General features: G+C 39.2%; 1 protein-coding gene across 2 annotated transcripts; it reads left to right on the top strand.

The window, feature by feature from the left end:
* Positions 1-4862: 4862 nt before the first annotated feature.
* On the top strand, positions 4863-17984 carry smarcc2 (SWI/SNF related, matrix associated, actin dependent regulator of chromatin, subfamily c, member 2). Of its 2 annotated transcripts, none has more exons than XM_061042605.1 (26): positions 4863-5017; positions 5904-6023; positions 6109-6194; positions 6332-6407; positions 6807-6899; positions 7097-7166; positions 7260-7329; positions 7533-7608; positions 8764-9008; positions 9161-9285; positions 9405-9458; positions 10671-10708; positions 10803-10933; positions 11096-11167; positions 12167-12280; positions 12403-12556; positions 12651-12767; positions 12858-12920; positions 13006-13264; positions 13579-13740; positions 13878-13939; positions 14021-14141; positions 14241-14404; positions 14490-14624; positions 14729-15092; positions 15842-17984. In XM_061042605.1, exons 1-26 carry the CDS (start codon positions 4907-4909, stop codon positions 15904-15906), a joined length of 3147 nt encoding a protein of 1048 aa, XP_060898588.1. In that variant the 5' UTR covers positions 4863-4906; the 3' UTR covers positions 15907-17984. The 2 variants fall into 2 exon arrangements, with proteins under 2 accessions (XP_060898588.1, XP_060898587.1); XM_061042604.1 differs by having other exon boundaries at positions 6326-6407.
* The last annotated feature ends 261 nt before the right edge of the window (positions 17985-18245 follow it).

Below are 18245 nucleotides of genomic sequence, written 5' to 3'. Positions count from 1 at the left end.
CAGGATTGTTTTGCCCTCACTGAGTCAGAATAAAACAAGTCTGGTCTTTACTCTTTGTTCATTTCGTTCCTCACTCTTTCTTTTTTTTCTTTCAAGGAAAATCAAGAACTGCGCGGGCGCTGACATCTGGTTTAATCACTTTAACTGCTCAGGGGGTAATATGAATACAAAGATCTCTGATAAATTAACTTATTTGTAAAATCGAATTTTAAAACAACTGAGAAATATTTTCCAGTACTTTAACCAAACCCATCAATAACCTACCTGTACATGTGTATCTTTCATTGCTAAAGAATAATGAGGTAATGTTTTATGACTACATTACGGTTTTTAGGTTTTGTTATGTTTGTTACGGTGTTTGATTTAAAACATTGTTCAATTTACATGCATTTATTTATGTAGGCTTAAAATGGAAAGAAAAAAAGAGAAGCAACATGAATATGAAGCATTTAACATCCTAATGCCATGATGTTTAAGTTGTTTAAAAGAAAGTGAACATAACCACCTCTTTAACACAATGTTAAAACTGAGAAAATATTCTAAATCATTTTAGAGGTTTAGATATTTTGTCTGATATATGGTTGATTCGGTTTCTGTCTTTGTGCGAGTTATGATTAAATAAGATATTTAAACACATAAAAATGAAGAAAAAAAACCCACCACATCTTATGTGTTGATGCAGGGATTACTTCAAACTCACAAATGAACCCTTCATAATGAGGTTTACAACTGTAATATATTTCTTTAGATCAAGTGTGAGAGCCTGATGTTCCCTGTGGGATGTAAACAAATATGAAAACAGATTTTGGATAACAGACAATGTGCTCAGATGTTCAGAAACATCATATGATCTTATATGATGATGTAATAGTTTGCATTTTGTGCGACTTATACGACGGACAAACTGAAGTTAAGGATCATCTAAAAAGTGCACTTCATGATGCCTGACCTTCCTCCATTAAATGCATCATGCATTTTTTCTTTGCAGTATGAATGGAAATTATCTGTTATGGTTCTTTTCATTGATTTGTTTTTCCACTGACACTTGATGCTTTGCATACATCGGGGAAAATATCATTTTGATTTGTAAAACTTTCTTTTGGGTTTCCTTAATATATCAGCCTTATCTATACAGCCTCTTATTTTATGGTGTGGTTCTTATAATCTAAAAAATACATGCTCATTTGTTTTGTTTAATTTATTATGTACTTGAATATTACAAAAACTATTATACGTTTTAATATTTTGTCTGCTACACTTATTCTTACAGTATTAGTGTACTTTACATGGTTTATAAATCCTAGTAATTTAAACAAAAAATCCAGGTGCTTGTCATGATAATCAGGTATATACATATAGATATTTTACTTTAAAAAATGTATGAAAACTGAAAAAAAAGTTTTTTGTTTAACATGTGATTTTGATTGATATTATTGTATTATTGTGTCATGCATAAACAATATGTCCACCCTAAAACAAGCCTACAAGACACCATTATTAATACAAAGAGAATAGATTAATACTATATAATACTATAAAATAGAAAAATGCATTGAAATGAAACAACCATTCCATCATGTCATCATCGGTCCTCCATATAGAGCTTTTGCCTTTTTCACATAGAAATTTTCTGTAGTAAAAAGAATATAATAACGATATGTTGAGATTGTGAGAGTCTATAGAACCAAGATGTCTAAGAAATCATGTTTTACAGTGAAGTATGTTTCCATAAAGAAGTGGAGCCTGTATATCAATTGTATATTTAATTTGAAGCTTGAGGAAAAAGCTGCAACACAAATTTTAATTAGAGAGAGAATTAGGAGAATCTGTAACTCTGTAACACTACCCTGTGTAAATGAAACACCGTCTGAAGGAAGTTCTCATCTCACCAGGACCAGACAAAGAGATGACTCTTTAATTAAAGGTGAGAGGTAACACTATTCTTGAAGACGGGGTTCTTGCTGAATGTGGTGTACAGTACATGAGGGGTTTGGCGGGAGGCTGGTCTCAGCAGTGTCTCCCCCTCTCTGAGTCCCAACGCTCCTCCTGGCAGATTCCAGAGTTGAGTTAATTGGACAGAGAGAGAGCTGCTGAGGAGGGAAACATTCAGCCCCATTAGCAATCCCCCCGAGGAGGCCGAGCCGAGAGGATCACAGACTCACAAATAGGAGGATTAAAATAATCAATAGGCTTCACTCTCCCTACTTCAGCACACACACACACACACACATGCAAACACACACACACACACACAGAAACACACACGCAAACGAGCAAACACACAGACAGCCTGAGAAATACTAGTTCAAGGAGCACTACTCTCCTAAACGTTTACTCTGGACTTCACAAATGTAGACAAGCATGCACACACACACACACACACACACACACACACACACACACACACACACAGGCAAATCTTAATTCATGCCAGCACACTTCCTTTCAGATAACAAAGCAATAACTTTTATACAAGCAGTACATTATGTAAATACATGTATACTATTAAATACAATAAAGGCTTTCTATTCTATCGATCAAATTTCTAGGACATGATATCAGGATAAGATGCACATTTGCGACATCCTTCTCTGTTAATGTAAGTTAATTTGGGTCTTCAGTAAAAAAAAAATATATATATATTTTTGTACTCTCAGATCTACTAAATTTATTATATGACTTTCATATAAAAGTTTCATTCTTTATCTGGATCAACTCATTATGAGAGATTTTTTTATTTCCATAATGAATATTATTTATGGAGTATAATAACTACAGGCCAGTTAATACATTTCATTACATATCTATGTATAATATCACATATATTAACATATATTGACATATATTAACTCCATATATTTATCTCTTTCTGAGGTAATATTTGTATGATATTAAAAGATACACTGTGGGTCATAGTCCTGTTTTTTCACATTTATCTATAACACAATGTGTCATGCTGCAGATGTCAGTGTGTTCTGTGCACTTTTATCAAGTGTTACATTTAAGTCATTTAAATAACCACAGAGGAATGGAAGTAGATGTTTTCACGGTTTCCTCAGGACAATTTTGTGAATAAATTGATCAATTTCATCACTTGTTTTTGTTTGAACCAAAACATATACGTATATTTAACGTCCTCTGATATTTATTTATGAAATTGTTTGTTTTTATACTACCCTTCTGATCAATGTTGTGTTTTTTTTCTGATGTCCTTTAAAATTATGTCTTTTTATTGTGTGTGTGTGTTGTTTTTTGCAGTGCTGCTGGCTGTAAAACAATTTGCCCTTCAGTGATGACACAGATACCATTTATATCTTGACATATAACTCGTGAACCAGCTTACACATGAATGTGCTCTGATCCCAAACCTACTGTTTGGTGGGAAAAAACAAATGAAAATAAATAATAATTAAGAAACCCAAAACATGTTTTTATTATCTGGCAAATGACCTGAAATTATCACAGGGCTGACGATGTTGAATTGGTCTAATACATATACAACAATTAGTTAATGTAAAAGTAAGTACAAGTTGTTAATCTTGTTTATTTAAATGCTGCCTCCTTGTGTAGTCTATCAAAGGCAACAGGGTTTAATCAACCTGTAAATCACTCTCAGCGAGGAGGCAGAGAGTGACAGACTGAAATGCACTGAGACGGCTGCATCATAATTCATTCCCAAACAGATTCTCTTCTTTGAATTGCCACTTTCAGAGAGCACTGACAACACTTTGTGGAGCTTCAAACTAGCTGCAGAAGGAACATAACACTGTAGTGAAGGGCCATGTGTGACAGGGAAACTACTGTCAGAAGAGTGATAATTAGATAATAATACTTCTCTCCATCTTTCACAGTTATGCTTAATTTGTGTAAAAAGTTCTGAGTGAGTGTTTGGAGTAATTAACACAGAAGCAAATGTTACATGTTGGCGCTTCTGAAGATGAAGTCACGAAACCTGAGCTTAACTGGGAGAAAAAGCTGAATTTATTTTTATTTTGTGACTTACTCTTCGGTGCTTTCACAACTTCTGTGACCTCTTCAAACCTTCTCTTTCCCCACTGCAATTTTTTAACTTACAATTTTACGTTTTATGTACATTTACATTCATGCACATATAGTACTGTGCTATACTACAGATTTAAGGCATTTGCACTTAACTCAAAACAACTAAACACAATGGCTTTTAATGCTGCAAATATTTGTATTTTTGCAAAAAAATCTATAATTTTTTAACAATTATGAAACTGCAAAAATTTTATGCAAATAATGTTGTTGACAGTAATTTATCAAGCATGTCAAACTTTCAACAGTTCCAGCTTCTTACATTTTCTTTGCCATTAATGTTATTTACTGAAGAGTGAGTGCTTTCTAGACTGTTACGCTGACGGAATAAGCCATTTAGAGACATCACTTTGAACAGTGCGAAATTATGATAATGATAATTTTCACTTTTTCACTCCATTTTATAGAGTTGGTGATGAATTGTGACAATGATTATCGGATTTATCAATAATGATAATATAACTTCCAGCCCTGGTTGCTCTTTTTTTAAAGGATGTATTGTTGCATATTAAAACACTCTGAGTGACATTAAGCAATGAAAGGTCCCCCTCGACCAACCACAAATCTAGGACTGTTTACATGTAAATGTCTAAATGTCTGTCTAAATGATTAATGATTTTTAAACAAGGCATTGTTAGTTTTGTTGAAAAATAAACATTGCGGACTTTTCCCACCACTGTGCTTTTAAAATCTCTGAAATTGTGAAGCTATATTTTAACTTATTCTCTAAACAACTGCGCCATCTGCTGTACATTTGTTGTTATTGCCTTGTGTTGTCCAGTATTTGCAGTACCACACGTCGGCCACTAGGCGGCAGCCGGAGACGACTAGTTGTCTGCAGGCAAAGATGGCGGTGAGGAAGAAAGACGGCGGCCCGAATGTAAAATATTTCGAAGCGTCTGACACCGTTTCCCAGTTTGATAATGTCCGCGTCTGGCTGGGAAAGAATTACAAAAAGGTATTGACTGCATGTTTTGTATCCACACACGCTAAGGTTACGTCTTCAGCCTTGAAATGTGGGCACTTACCTTTTGGGCAGAGGCTGTGACAAAGAGAGGAGGGAGGGTGCTGCTGAACATCCAGCTGTTTGATTCACGCGAGCCGGGATACAAAAGGATGCTGAGACAACAGCTGCACCAGGAGCATCCACGAATTGCGTTGCCACATTAACGTGACATTGATGTGTCTAAACAGATTCAAAAGCAGCACATATTAAGACATTAAGAAGGATATTTGGCTAAAAGGGGCACTTTAGCCGGCCAGCCAGCTAGCTAGCTAGTTAGCCAGTCGGCTAACGGTAATGCAGCTCAGATCCAGATGTTGGCTCTGTGGCGCGCGGCGCTGACTGAAGCTGTGGCCCGTCTGGATAACACTGAGCAGTGTGCTCGCATAAAACACGCTGATTTACGATCAAAAACAAAAACAAACAACATTTACACCAAAAACAAGCATATGATAATGATGAAGGAAACACTATTTATTGTTTTTTAAAAAAAATTTTTAACTCATATCAATTAAAACAGAGTATATAACGGGTAATGTACCCTGGAAAAAAAGAAAAGAAAACACCACTTTTTAAAATAATGACAAAATGAAAGTGTAGTAACCAGCACCTGATGGACTAAAGGTTTGTAAAATACATTATTTGAATAAACAATAGTGATATTTTTGGGAGCCACAGTGTTGCATGTCTTTTTGCTTTATATCCAATGATTTTTTGTACTAGTGCGTGTTTATGCAGACTTTTTTCTTAAATCCTTACAAGAAATAAAACCTTCCACAATGTAGGATAATTTGGTGTGTACTCCCAGCTCTAAGCACTCTCCGTGTTGTTGTGCCCTCAGTACATCCAGGCTGAACCCCCAACAAACAAGTCTCTCTCAAGCCTTGTGGTCCAGCTGCTCCAGTTCCAGGAGGAAGTGTTTGGACGACATGTTAGCAACCCCCCACTCACAAAACTGCCGGTATGTCTCTGTGTCTCTCTGTTGACATCACATATTGTAAAATTTCAAACATGAGAGGTATTCTTTAACTGTTTTGTGTCTGCAGATGAAGTGTTTTCTGGACTTCAAGTCAGGAGGCGCTCTTTGCCACATCCTGGCTGCTGCCTACAAGTTCAAGAGTGACCAAGGATGGTAGGACTTTCTTTCTGGCAGGATTGAATGTTCAAAGTGAAGATATACTGTGTAATCTTAATGTATAACGCTTAATTATAATTTGGCTATGATGCTGTTTCATGTGTAACTCCAGTCTAATTTCCTGGTAGGCGCAGGTTTGACTTCCAGAATCCGTCGAGGATGGACCGAAATGTGGAGATGTTCATGACAATTGAGAAGTCCTTAGTGCAGGTGAGTTTGTCTTCAACCTTCTCTTTGTTACACATGTTTTACTGCAAGTGCCAGAGATAAATGATTCACAGAAAATAACTTGTTTGAGATGTTGCATATCTCCTCACTTACAATATATACAAGAAGTGGGTGAGAAACAGGCTGCTTGAGCTTAACAGACAGAAATGATGAAAGGCATCCTGTCATGTTACATAACCAGTAATCCTATTTAATCAGTCCTTCAGTTACACTACCAGATCATCCCACTCTGTTAATCTGAAGAGTTTAAACTGCTGAGACTAATTTTCTTAAGTGAAGATTGTATAAAATGTAAGAAGTATTTATGTACCAGTATCTACCAATTTAAATGAATGCGTGTGAATGTCTCGGTTTCGCTCATTTACACATCTGTTGCATCAGAACAACTGCCTGACGAGACCTGTCATCTACCTGAGCTCTGACATTGAGCCCAAACTGCTCGGCAAACTCAAAGACATCATCAAAAGGCATCAGGTACGTTTTATATTTGTTGATATTTTAGTTATACAGACAAACACTTCCCTGCATGTGAGAGCCACATTCAGAGTACGGTAATACATATGTAATGTTTGAAGCTTTACCGCTTTTTTTCACTCGGGTTTTCCAAACTGAAACAAAGTCGTTGAGATGTTTTTCAAGATCATATTTGATTGTATCGACAATTTTTGCAGGGCTCAGTTACCGAGGACAAGGCCTCCAGCTCACATGTTGTCGTTCCAATCCCCAGCAGCCTTGAGGAAGGTGAGACTTCATGTGTTTTGTTTTGGCACAGTGCTTTTTTATTTATTCCGTGCATTGATTCACTTGGTACACTTCTCCTCTTTTTTTCTCCAGAGGAGTGGGTCCGTCCTGTGATGAAGAGAGATAAGCAAGTGCTGCTCCACTGGGGATACTTTCCTGACAGGTGCTGAATTTACAGAGCAGTGAACACCATCCAATATTCGACACCTCACTGAAAACTGTTGCCTCATCTCTTTTTGTGGACGTTTAACACAATTCCCAACTTGATGAGCAGATCTGCTTTATATTCTTGTTATCCTGAAACTTTGTTTCCACTTGTAATCATCTCCTGCCTTTACCTTTGACCTTGCTTCTCTCATTGTTCAGTTATGATACTTGGATTCCAGCCAGTGAGGTTGAAGCTGCTGTGGAGGATCCCCCCAGCACAGAAAAGCCCAGGAAGGTATGTCAGTTCTTCTGTTGGTTGAAACGTCTTGTGTCTTTTCTTTCAATTTTTCATAATCTCCCCCTAGTTTAAAAACAAAATGTGTTTACCTTTTTTTCTCTGTTAATTTCCCTAAGGTGAACAATCCTTTATCAGCTCTCAGTATGATGAAGTTTAATTCTTACACTATTACTTCATGCTGTCCAAATGACACCCGTACTGAGAGACATGTTCAAAGACATGTTTTTCTTTAAGCCTGCAGGAGGAACTGTTACATCTATTTATAGAAACAGTGTGCACTGTTTATGTGCATGATTCTTTTGAACATTTCTTTATGTTGTGTTTTTTTTCATAAAACATTAGTTTGTAAAAGATAGAGTTCTTTATTTGTCTCAGCCTCTTGTTTATTAACCTTCAAGCTGAATTGTACTTAGAGCTCAATGCCCCTTAGTGTGGGAACTCTCTCTCTCTATTTTATATTTCTCTCTGCTATAAACATCACATAATGAATTGCCATGTAAAATTGGCACATGGAGCAGCAGGGCCTTCTTTGACATTTGACTGAACAATAAATTCAAAGCAGTATCGGAGGCTCTTATTGAGATTCAGTCAGTGAGCATCAGTCACTCATGTAGTTGGACTCTCAGAAGGGCATGACAGTCGGAGCGATGATGGAGACGCTTTTATCCAAAGCGACGTACATCAGAGACTAACTACAACACTAATCCATTCATACACCGCCACCGAAGCAGCGGGAGCAATGGGGGGTTAAGTGTCTTGCCCAAGGACACATCGGACATGTTGCTCAGCTGGGGATCGAACCCCACTCTACTGTGGATCTGACGACTCTACCAACTGAGCCACTGTCGCCCATTCAAACAATAATCAAGAGTCATGTCACTCTGTTTATTCACATTGGGAATATCTATAACAGACCACAACTATAAAGTGACATAGTTATATATTCATGTCGATTGCTTTTACGCATTTTATTAAAAAAAATTATTATTAAATGCGTCTGCCAAAAAACACTCCCAGAGACAGTTGGTGATTTTAATAAGATGTGGCTACTTTAGGTAGAGTCTGTAAACATTTCTCGGTTACATTTCACTCCTCTGAATGATAGATGTTTTTGTTTTGGTCACACATCGTATTGTATGGTCTCATCCACAGGTCCATGCCAAGTGGATTTTAGACCTGGACCAGTATAATGAGTGGATGAACGAGGAGGACTATGAGGTGGGCGAGGGCTGTCCCAAGAGGAAGAGGATCTCAGCCAAGACCCTGACGGATGAGGTCACCACGCCTGATGAGCGGAGGGACAAGAAGCCCGGCAGTGCCAAGAAGAGGAAGCGCTCACCTTCCCCCTCCCCCACACCACCGCCACAGGAGAACAAAAAGAAGAATACCAAAAAAGGGTGTGTAGACCTCACATGTCTTTTTTGCAACTCATCAGCTGCAAGAGAAAATCTGTTGCTTTAAGTTTTTTTTTTCTTCAGAATCAGCAATAATATAATGTCCTTCATATGTATGTACGTGTGTATGCATGTGTGTGGGTGTGTGTCAATAGCCCGACGACCCCTTACACCAAGTCCAAACGGGGGCAGAGGGAGGAGGAACCAGAGGATCTGAGTAAGGACTTGGAAGAAGCATCTCCCATTCCAGCGTCTGAAGATGGAAACCCAGCAAAGTCAAGTAATGGAGTCCACATATGCCAAAGATAACATTACCAACATTAATTATCAATTGAAATGAGCATGAGATGTCATTGCGTTGGTGCTTTGAGTAAGTTTTTGATATTTATTTCTTTTTAGATAACACGAAGAAGGACTCCGATTCAACTCCAGTCAAAGGAGGAACAGATATGGGTGAGCAGAAAGTTTTTGTATTTCCTCCATCACGGCCACCTGTAACTTCTTTCAAAATAAAATATCCTTTTCTCAGTGCACTGATAATTAATATTCAGGCTGTCAGCGTTAATGCATACATTGAAAAGTGATGAAGGTAAAAAAATGAACATAAATATGTAAATGTATCCAATTATTTTGGATCACATTAATTGCGTGCTTTTTTGTCCCTTTTGGCACACCATAGTTAAGCCACTGTCTTCCTGCTCCTGCCATAATGAAAAATAATGACACCACAAAACTTTAAAAACCTCCCAGACAGCTCAGACAAGTCTAAATTAATATCCAACTTGGTTTAAGCGGAAATAAAACATCACCAGTGTACTCTTAGTTTGAGCTATCAGCTACGAGCTTTGCATACAGGAGCAGCCAATCAGACTGATGTCAGTCAGTGCCCGAACCGCCACTGACCTGTGGATGAAACTAAATTCAAGAATTTGACTACAGTGCTTGCTTAACGTGTGGCAACTGACTGCAGGCCAGTCAAAGTTGTGGAAGACTGGGGTCTAAGAGACGTCCTCAGGTCAGCATGTTGTGACCAGATATCCGCCTTACTCCTGCATATTTCTTTGTGTGTGACAGTGTTATGCTAAAACAATATTTAACAGAACAAACACTTCGAGGCTGTCTCCTACCTCTGAGCCATGGTGTATCAGTGCAGCACTGGTTTAGATAATACATTTAATAGTTAAGGTCTCAAAGTACATTTCTCTGCATAGATTGGATTCCCAAATCAAGACACTGGTAAGAATTACTTTTCAATGTTAATATGGACTAAATACATTTTTTGAAATGTAAAATAATCAATAACAAATACTATTAATTGCAATTAACTTTTGAAATTCAGCACTAAATTAAAAAAACTAAATAAAACAAATAATTGTTTAACAGCCCTAATTCAGATAAAACAGTGGAAAGCAACAGTTTGTCACTGTGACTTGTTTATCTCAGGTTTTAACACATCTGTTTATTACTTTATTGTTATTTTATATGGGAGCAGGTTATTTAACTAATGTCTTTCCCAACATAGAGAAACCGTCTTCTTTTCATCTTAATTTTCTGACTGTCCCTTTGTATTCTCTTATCTTAAGCAGTTCTCTATCCTAAACACGGTTACAATTTTCTGATAATCTGTGTTTACATAAAGCTGATATTGCTTTTTCATTTGATCAGATGAGCCGGAGGATGAATCCATGGAGACAACAGGCAAGGTAAGAACGTTTGTAAAAGAGCAGGAAAAGTATGACAGAGGGGAAGTTAAAAACCAATATACCACCTTGAATGTGTTTTTTTTTGTCCAACCAGGAAGAGGAGGAAGGATCACCGAGTGTGAAGGGTGAACCGGTGAAAGGCTCTGACCTTCACGAGGACAATGTGACCGAGCAAACTCATCACATCATTATACCGAGCTACGCTGCCTGGTTTGACTACAACAGGTAGGTATTTTCAAATGATTGATATCAGCTGGTGTTACTTCTAGTGGGAATGAAATCCAGTACAGTCTCAGCACCAATCGGTACAGAGCTTGAGACTCGACTCAAAAAATAAAAAGTTGCTCATGTCGATGTATTTCACTATTTCATCTATGTTTCCCACAGTGTTCATGCCATTGAGCGCAGAGCCCTGCCAGAGTTCTTCAATGGAAAGAACAAATCCAAAACCCCTGAGATGTAAGTATCTCACCATGACAAAACACAGTATCAGATGTTTATATTACAGTTAATTAGAACAGGAACCACATCATTTGTGGTAAAACACTAAGTGGGGAATTCACTCAGAATGGATTTCCGGTCCAAATAGCACTTGTGCATCAACTGCTCCAGCTACCTGCTCCATCTCAGGGTCTGTTTCACATATTGTGTTCGTGAGAAGTCAGCTCAATGCAGTTTTCTCTACGACTGATTGTGGAGCGCAGCTGTCTACCCCTGCACTTTCATGCAGACCGAGCTCAATTCCATCCAACATGTAGATGATGAGCTGGGAGGGGAGGGAACACTTTTTTTCAAATTTATTGTGAGGCCAGAATGAAGAATGTGATTTGAGTTTTTGGCCGTTTGAAAAAAAAAAGGTCCTTCCTGAATGGAGCTAGCAAGGGCAACTTGTTCATTCATATGAAACGGACCGTATTCTCACTTATGGATGATGTGTGCCTGTATGTGTGGGTCAAGCCACTGACAGCACAAGACTGATGATAACTTCATTGTATATATAATATGGATGTCAGGGTATTGATTGTATTTAATATTCAATCATTTCCCTCTCAATCATTTGTAAGGTGGAATTGGTGTCATTATTGCTGAAAAGTCTGAGTATGACATCCTTTATAAACACTGTGGTGCAGTCAACAGCAGCTCTCAGCAGACAGTAATTTTCTCACTTTAACTGCTCGTAGCTGTTACTGGATACTTATTTTGCAATGATGCTCATTTGCATTGAAAGGGGGCATTTTCCCCCAAATGATCGCATCATGACTCACTCAAATAAGCACAGCGAGTGAGCACAGAGAAGCTGTTTGAGCTGCAGTACTGTGTGATTTGTGTCATTTTCAGTATCTTTTTATCGTATTTGCACACGTTTAGTGCTCAATCCTTCTGTGAATTAGGCAGTCAGTTTCTTTTCTTTTCCTTTCAAATACACCTTTTGAATCCATGGCCTTCTTCTTCTTTCAGTTACCTGGCGTACAGGAACTTCATGATTGACACCTACCGACTGAACCCTCAAGAGTACCTGACCTCCACCGCCTGCCGCAGGAACCTGGCAGGAGACGTGTGTGCAATCATGAGGTGGGTGAAGGCTTAATATTTTTATGTCAATCTAGAGATTTAACTATCTGTATCCAGACAGTCATTTATTTTAGTCAAACTTCCATCAGTGACATAAATACACTTTGTGTCTTCTGCTGCAGAGTCCACGCCTTCCTGGAGCAATGGGGGCTGATCAACTACCAGGTGGACTCTGAGAGCCGACCCACACCCATGGGTCCACCACCCACCTCTCACTTTCATGTCCTGGCCGACACACCATCCAGTCTGGTGCCCCTGCAGCCCAAGACATCCCAGGTCCACATAAACAAAAAGACACGTACAAATAGACACATACAGACATATTCCGGGCTATATTTACATTTGTCCCTCTGTCACTGTGGGCCTGCAGACTCCTGCCACCCAGCAGATGATGTCCTTCCCTGATAAAGTGAAGGATAAACCAGCAGATCTGCAAAACTTTGGGCTGCGGACTGACATGTACAGCAAGAAGACTGGCTCTGTAAAGGTACATTTCTAACACTATGCTTGACAGAATGATTCTTCTGCTGTGTTTATCAATCACACTGATAAGGTGGTGGTAAATATCTGTGTACAGAGCAAAAGTGCAGCCAGCTCTATGAGGGATTGGACAGAACAAGAAACACTACTACTTCTTGAGGTAAAAATGAAACTCAAAATGAACCTTTTGGTGTGAAATGAACAAAAAGAAATACATAGCTAAATGAAAACCTCACTTTCCTCAGGGCCTGGAGATGTACAAGGACGACTGGAACAAGGTGTCAGAACATGTGGGTAGCCGTACTCAAGATGAGTGTATCCTGCACTTCCTGCGGCTGCCCATTGAAGACCCTTACCTGGAGGACCACTCCTCGTCCCTGGGGCCGCTGGCCTATCAGCCTATTCCTTTCAGCCAAGCGGGAAACCCTGTCATGAGCACAGTGGCCTTCCTTGCCTCTGTGGTTGACCCACGTGTGGCCTCAGCTGCAGCCAAATCTGCTCTTGGTGAGAATTTTTTTTTTTTTTAAATATGTGCGAAAACACCAAAAACAATCTCAGCATAATGTGCTGTACACAGGGTACTTAATGACAAATATTTGATTAAATATTAAGATTAATAAAATATGAAATTAACTTGTTTTACCTTCTCGACCTTCTCACGACCATTATTCTGTATATAACCAGAAAAAGGATTACGCATAATTAAAAATGAATGGCATTGTAAATGTAAAAACACATTACCGCCACATGATATTGTCCTTTGTCATTATAGGTTACACTTTTTTTCTGTTCATTAATAACGTCTTTTCCCCTCTCAGAGGAGTTCTCTCGTATGAAGGAGGAGGTTCCTGCAGCACTTGTTGAGGCTCATGTGCGGCGGGTGGAGGAGGCAGCGAGGGTCAGCGGCCGACAGGACCCGCTCTATGGACTGGAAGGGAGCGGCATTGCAGGCACCGGGCTGGAGGAGGGAGAGAGGCCTGGTAGGATGGACACACACACACACATCACACATACAGTACAGTACAGCATATACACAGAGTTTAAAGATACAAGAAAGAAAAACTCCTTCACATGAAAAACTAGAAAAGCAAATAAAAAGGATCTGACTTCCCTGCAGATGAAAGCAGTGATGAAAGCAAGAGTGACAGCCAATCAAGTGAAGAGAAGAGGGAGGCAAAGGTATGATGCATACCTGTCATGATATAAGGATTTAGGAGTTCTGTTGCATGGCTCATTATACTGCACTCACTTTCCCCACAGGACAGCAAAGATGGAGCCGCTGAAGAAGAGGAGAAGCAGGCGGAGAATGGGAAGAAGGAAGAAGAACGAAGTGGAGAGCAAGAAGGAGAGAGGGAGGTGGACAAAACAGAGTCAGAGATTGGTACGGAAATACACCTCTATTTCTGACAGGCAGATACAGAAAAATGCTAATCCTAATTTTTGTCAGTGATGGTGACAATATAACTTTTTTCTCTTTCAGGGGATAGGGAGAAGGAGAAGGATGGAAAAGAGGGCACAGAGGAGGGACAAAAAGAAGCAGAGAGTGAAGGAGAAAGAAAAGCCAAGGTGGAGCGTGACGTGGGAGAGGGGAACCTGGCCACTGCTGCAGCATCTGCGCTCGCTGCTGCTGCTGTAAAAGCCAAGGTAGGGTTTTTTTCAGGGGCCAATAAATGCTGCATCTTTTATCACCTTTTATGTTTTTCTTATTTCTCTCTTCTTCTCTGTGTAGCATTTGGCTGCAGTGGAAGAGAGGAAGATCAAATCTCTTGTTGCTCTGCTGGTGGAGACCCAGATGAAAAAGTTAGAGATTAAACTGCGACATTTTGAAGAACTGGAAACCATTATGGACAGAGAGAGGGAGGCTGTAAGTGATGCATTCTAGGGTTTGTAGTATCACAAAAGTGAAGTCAGTGTCCTTACAGCTAAAACCTCTAACATTTGCTGTTGTGCTGTGTTTTCTGTGTGTAGTTGGAGTACCAGCGTCAGCAGTTGCTGGCTGACCGTCAGTCCTTCCACATGGAGCAGCTGAAATACGCTGAGATGAGAGCCCGCCAGCAGCACTTCCAACAGATCCAGCACCAGCAACACAGCCAGTCCGGGGGTCCTCATTCTAATCAGGCTGCCTCGGGCCAGCCAGCCCAGGGTCCAACTCAGCAAGCTCCAAGCACACCAGCGCCACAGCCTGCCCCAAGCCCCGCTCCTACAGCCTCTTCTGCCCAACCCTCTGAGTCCCAGCCGGCTCAGGGTGCTCACACCTCGCCCCCCTGCCCCCCAGGCCAGGCCCCAGCTGCCCACTCCAGCTCCAGCTCCAGCTCAACCCCTGTACTCCACGGTGAGCACAAAGCAGCAGCTTTAAGAGATTCTAGTGTTAAAATAACAAGCAGGTTTAATATGTAATAACATATAATGCATAAAATATAAAATGATAACCTCCTGAGTTAGGAGTTATATTCCAAGCTTGATCCGAAGGCAACTGGACTTGGTTCAAGATCTTCAAACAAGTCCAGTTGCCTTTGGATCAAGCTTCAAATCTACCCTGACCTGGGTGACTGAGAACCTACACAGACCCCCTGAGTTATAGTTTGGTAGATGTGATGGTTTATGTAATTTCTTGTGGTCAGACTGATGTTTCACATATTGAACAGCAAACAGTTGTTCACAGCAAGTATAAAAATAAAACAGCAAAATGAACAAACTAATCAAACAGCTAAATGGGACAAGGGGGGGATCACATGTGCATCCCAAAGCTTTACTGTTGATAAGAAATATTCACAGTTTGGCAGCTTTGAGGAAAAGATAACATCCAATACAGGGAGAGTAAAAATATAAAACATTGTAGTGTTGTCAGTAACCTAAATATTTGGTTACATTCTGGGACTGTAACTTGTAGTTTTGTTTCCTATTAGCCTGTCAATCGTATTTAAACAAACAGCGACATCATCAAATTCTCATTTTTATAGACTTATCATCCCAAACCCAAATAATGTACACTCTACAACTATACAAACAGAGAAGTAAGCAAATCCGACAGCTACCAAGTTATACAGATTCATAACAATTGTCTCCTGTTCCTCATCACAGAACCCAGCGCCCCTCTCTCCGGGGAAACGCTCCACCCCTCAGCTCCCGTCCCGCCTCCCCAGTGAGAGAAAAGCGAAACTGCCTGAGGATCTGAATGACTCTGACCACTTAGAATCCTGCCTGTATCATCGGAAATGAAGACATAAGAGGAAAGAAAAGAACACATTTTACATGTTACGCATTTTTTTCTGTCGTTTTTTCTTCCTACAAGACTATTTGATGTGAGAAAGAAAAAAATATATATATACGTCCATGTGGAACCACCTCTACTTTGAATAACCGTCGAAAATGAAGAACTCCCTTTCAATTGGATCTGCCTATGAAGAAAACATACTGTCATGAAGAAGCCATTCATCCTGCGTGGTCTATTATTGGACAGCAACGTCTTACTTCCTGATTTTAAGCTCAACACCAGAGGTCAGGTGAGCTGAGAGGGTCTAAAAACATGCTGGTACTTATGAAGAAGAGAAAAGACTCATCTCTTGATTTCAGTGTTTTGGAAAATGTTGCATCCATGTCCTGCAATAGTAGTTCGCAGCGTGTGAAGTTACATGCTTCACAATGTCTCCCCCCTTTGTACTGTAGGTACTGATGAAAAAATGCACTTTTAATCTAGGTCTCATTGAAAAAACTTGAAGCATCCATGAAATTGAACTTCAGCACTTATATCGTCCTTTATCTTGTCTGAATTGCTTTTCCATACTGAAGGTTTTGGAAACTTGGATTTACTTTTCCGTCTTTATTGTAATACATTGACTTATGGTCTCTGTACAGGGTCGGACCTGAAGGTCACATGTCTTGAACCGACTTTTCTCTGCAGAAAAATTTATGTGATGAATGAAAATCAGAAGCCAGTTAGAAATTACAAAAAGCTGGTTGGAATGCAGATGAAGAAAAAGAACTGTAAAAAGTGGGCGTTCTGTTACAAAAGTATTTTGTTGCTCTGTTGTGATCCTATTTAAAAGTACTGACAGCATGAGACCATCATCCTTAAAGGACTTATACTTAGGAATATCTTAATTCTGTCCCCTATTTCAACAGCACTTAGTGAAAAAAACATGAGGAGCTTCATGTTTTTGCAATTTTGGATGAATTGAAAGAATCCAGGTTGGATTGTTGTGAAGAATGTAGTCATGTTCAAAAGGAGCCAATGAAAGAAAAGAAAGGTCTGAGAACAGTAATACTACCAGCTACCACATTCAGTTTGTGTTTTATTCATAATCTGACTTTGTGTTTATTGCTAAACCAAATTGTTTTTATAATCATGTTTATCTCACTTTTATTCAGTGAGTTTTGTTACGGTTGCTCGGGAAATTAAGAGGACTTTTTTAGCAGCTTGTTTTTTTGTCGGTGCATTTCAAGTTTTACGTGGAAGAAATGTCAAAGAAGTCAAAAAAACAAGGGAGCTTGCACCTTAAACAGCTGACAATGGTTAGATTGTGTCCTTAATATCAGCAACAGTTTCCTCACTTTTTATCCTATCCATTTTTGTATTTTTTACTGTTTCCATCTCCTTTTTTTTATACGTCATCATTGTATCTGTATATTCTTACCCTTGTATCCTATATTTACCCTCTCCACTGTTGTGTATGACACGTGCAGGTCTGCTGGATCTGCCTCAAATGTGACTGAGCATGTGTGTACTTGGACGCATGCCATTACCGTCGGTTAACAACATTACCGTTCAGTTTTATTTTCAGTGCCATTTGCTGTTTGTTGCAACAAAAAAAAACTGAAGAATGAAAAAAAAAAAAAAACATGCTTTGTGTTGCACAAGGCATCATGTCAGTGTCATGAAAAATATTCCAGTCAGATGGTGAAACTTTACAGTTAATGTCTGTCAAGCCAGTATTGCAGACCTCACTGTGGTCGTGATAATAAATGGACTTATTTTATCTGTCTTATTACTACATTGTGTGGATTTTGTGATATGAAAACAAGTGTCCGTTCAGTTTATGTGTTTTTCACGATGCTGGAGGTAGCAGCAGTTGCATTGATTATTATACAGTAGAAATCCTTTTTTCCTCAGTAAATCATCACATTAGTGCTGACTGATACTCTGGCAGTTTGTATTAAAAATGGAAGGCGTATGAGGTTCAGCTTTTAATTACATGTCGGGGAAAAAATAAAGATTTGAAGAGGAGTCTGTGTAATTTTGTTTATTTTTTTCTACATCAATTCCACAGACCAGTAACACACACAGGTGAACAGAGATGAGTGGAAATCTACAGTTTCATAAACTAGATTTTGAGGATGCCACAGAGCAGAGAAACGAATCATTATCCCACTGCTTATCTTCAAGACTCAACCTTGAACATGCTATATCACTGATCACAAGTTATGCAACAATAGTGAAATAGTTTCTGACCTGCAACATATCATTGCAGTATTTTTCCTGATAAAG

The sequence above is a fragment of the Labrus mixtus genome, chromosome 7 (assembly GCF_963584025.1).
Source record: "Labrus mixtus chromosome 7, fLabMix1.1, whole genome shotgun sequence".
Classification (NCBI taxonomy): Eukaryota; Metazoa; Chordata; class Actinopteri; order Labriformes; family Labridae; genus Labrus; species Labrus mixtus.
This window is presented reverse-complemented; position numbering and strand designations above follow the sequence as displayed.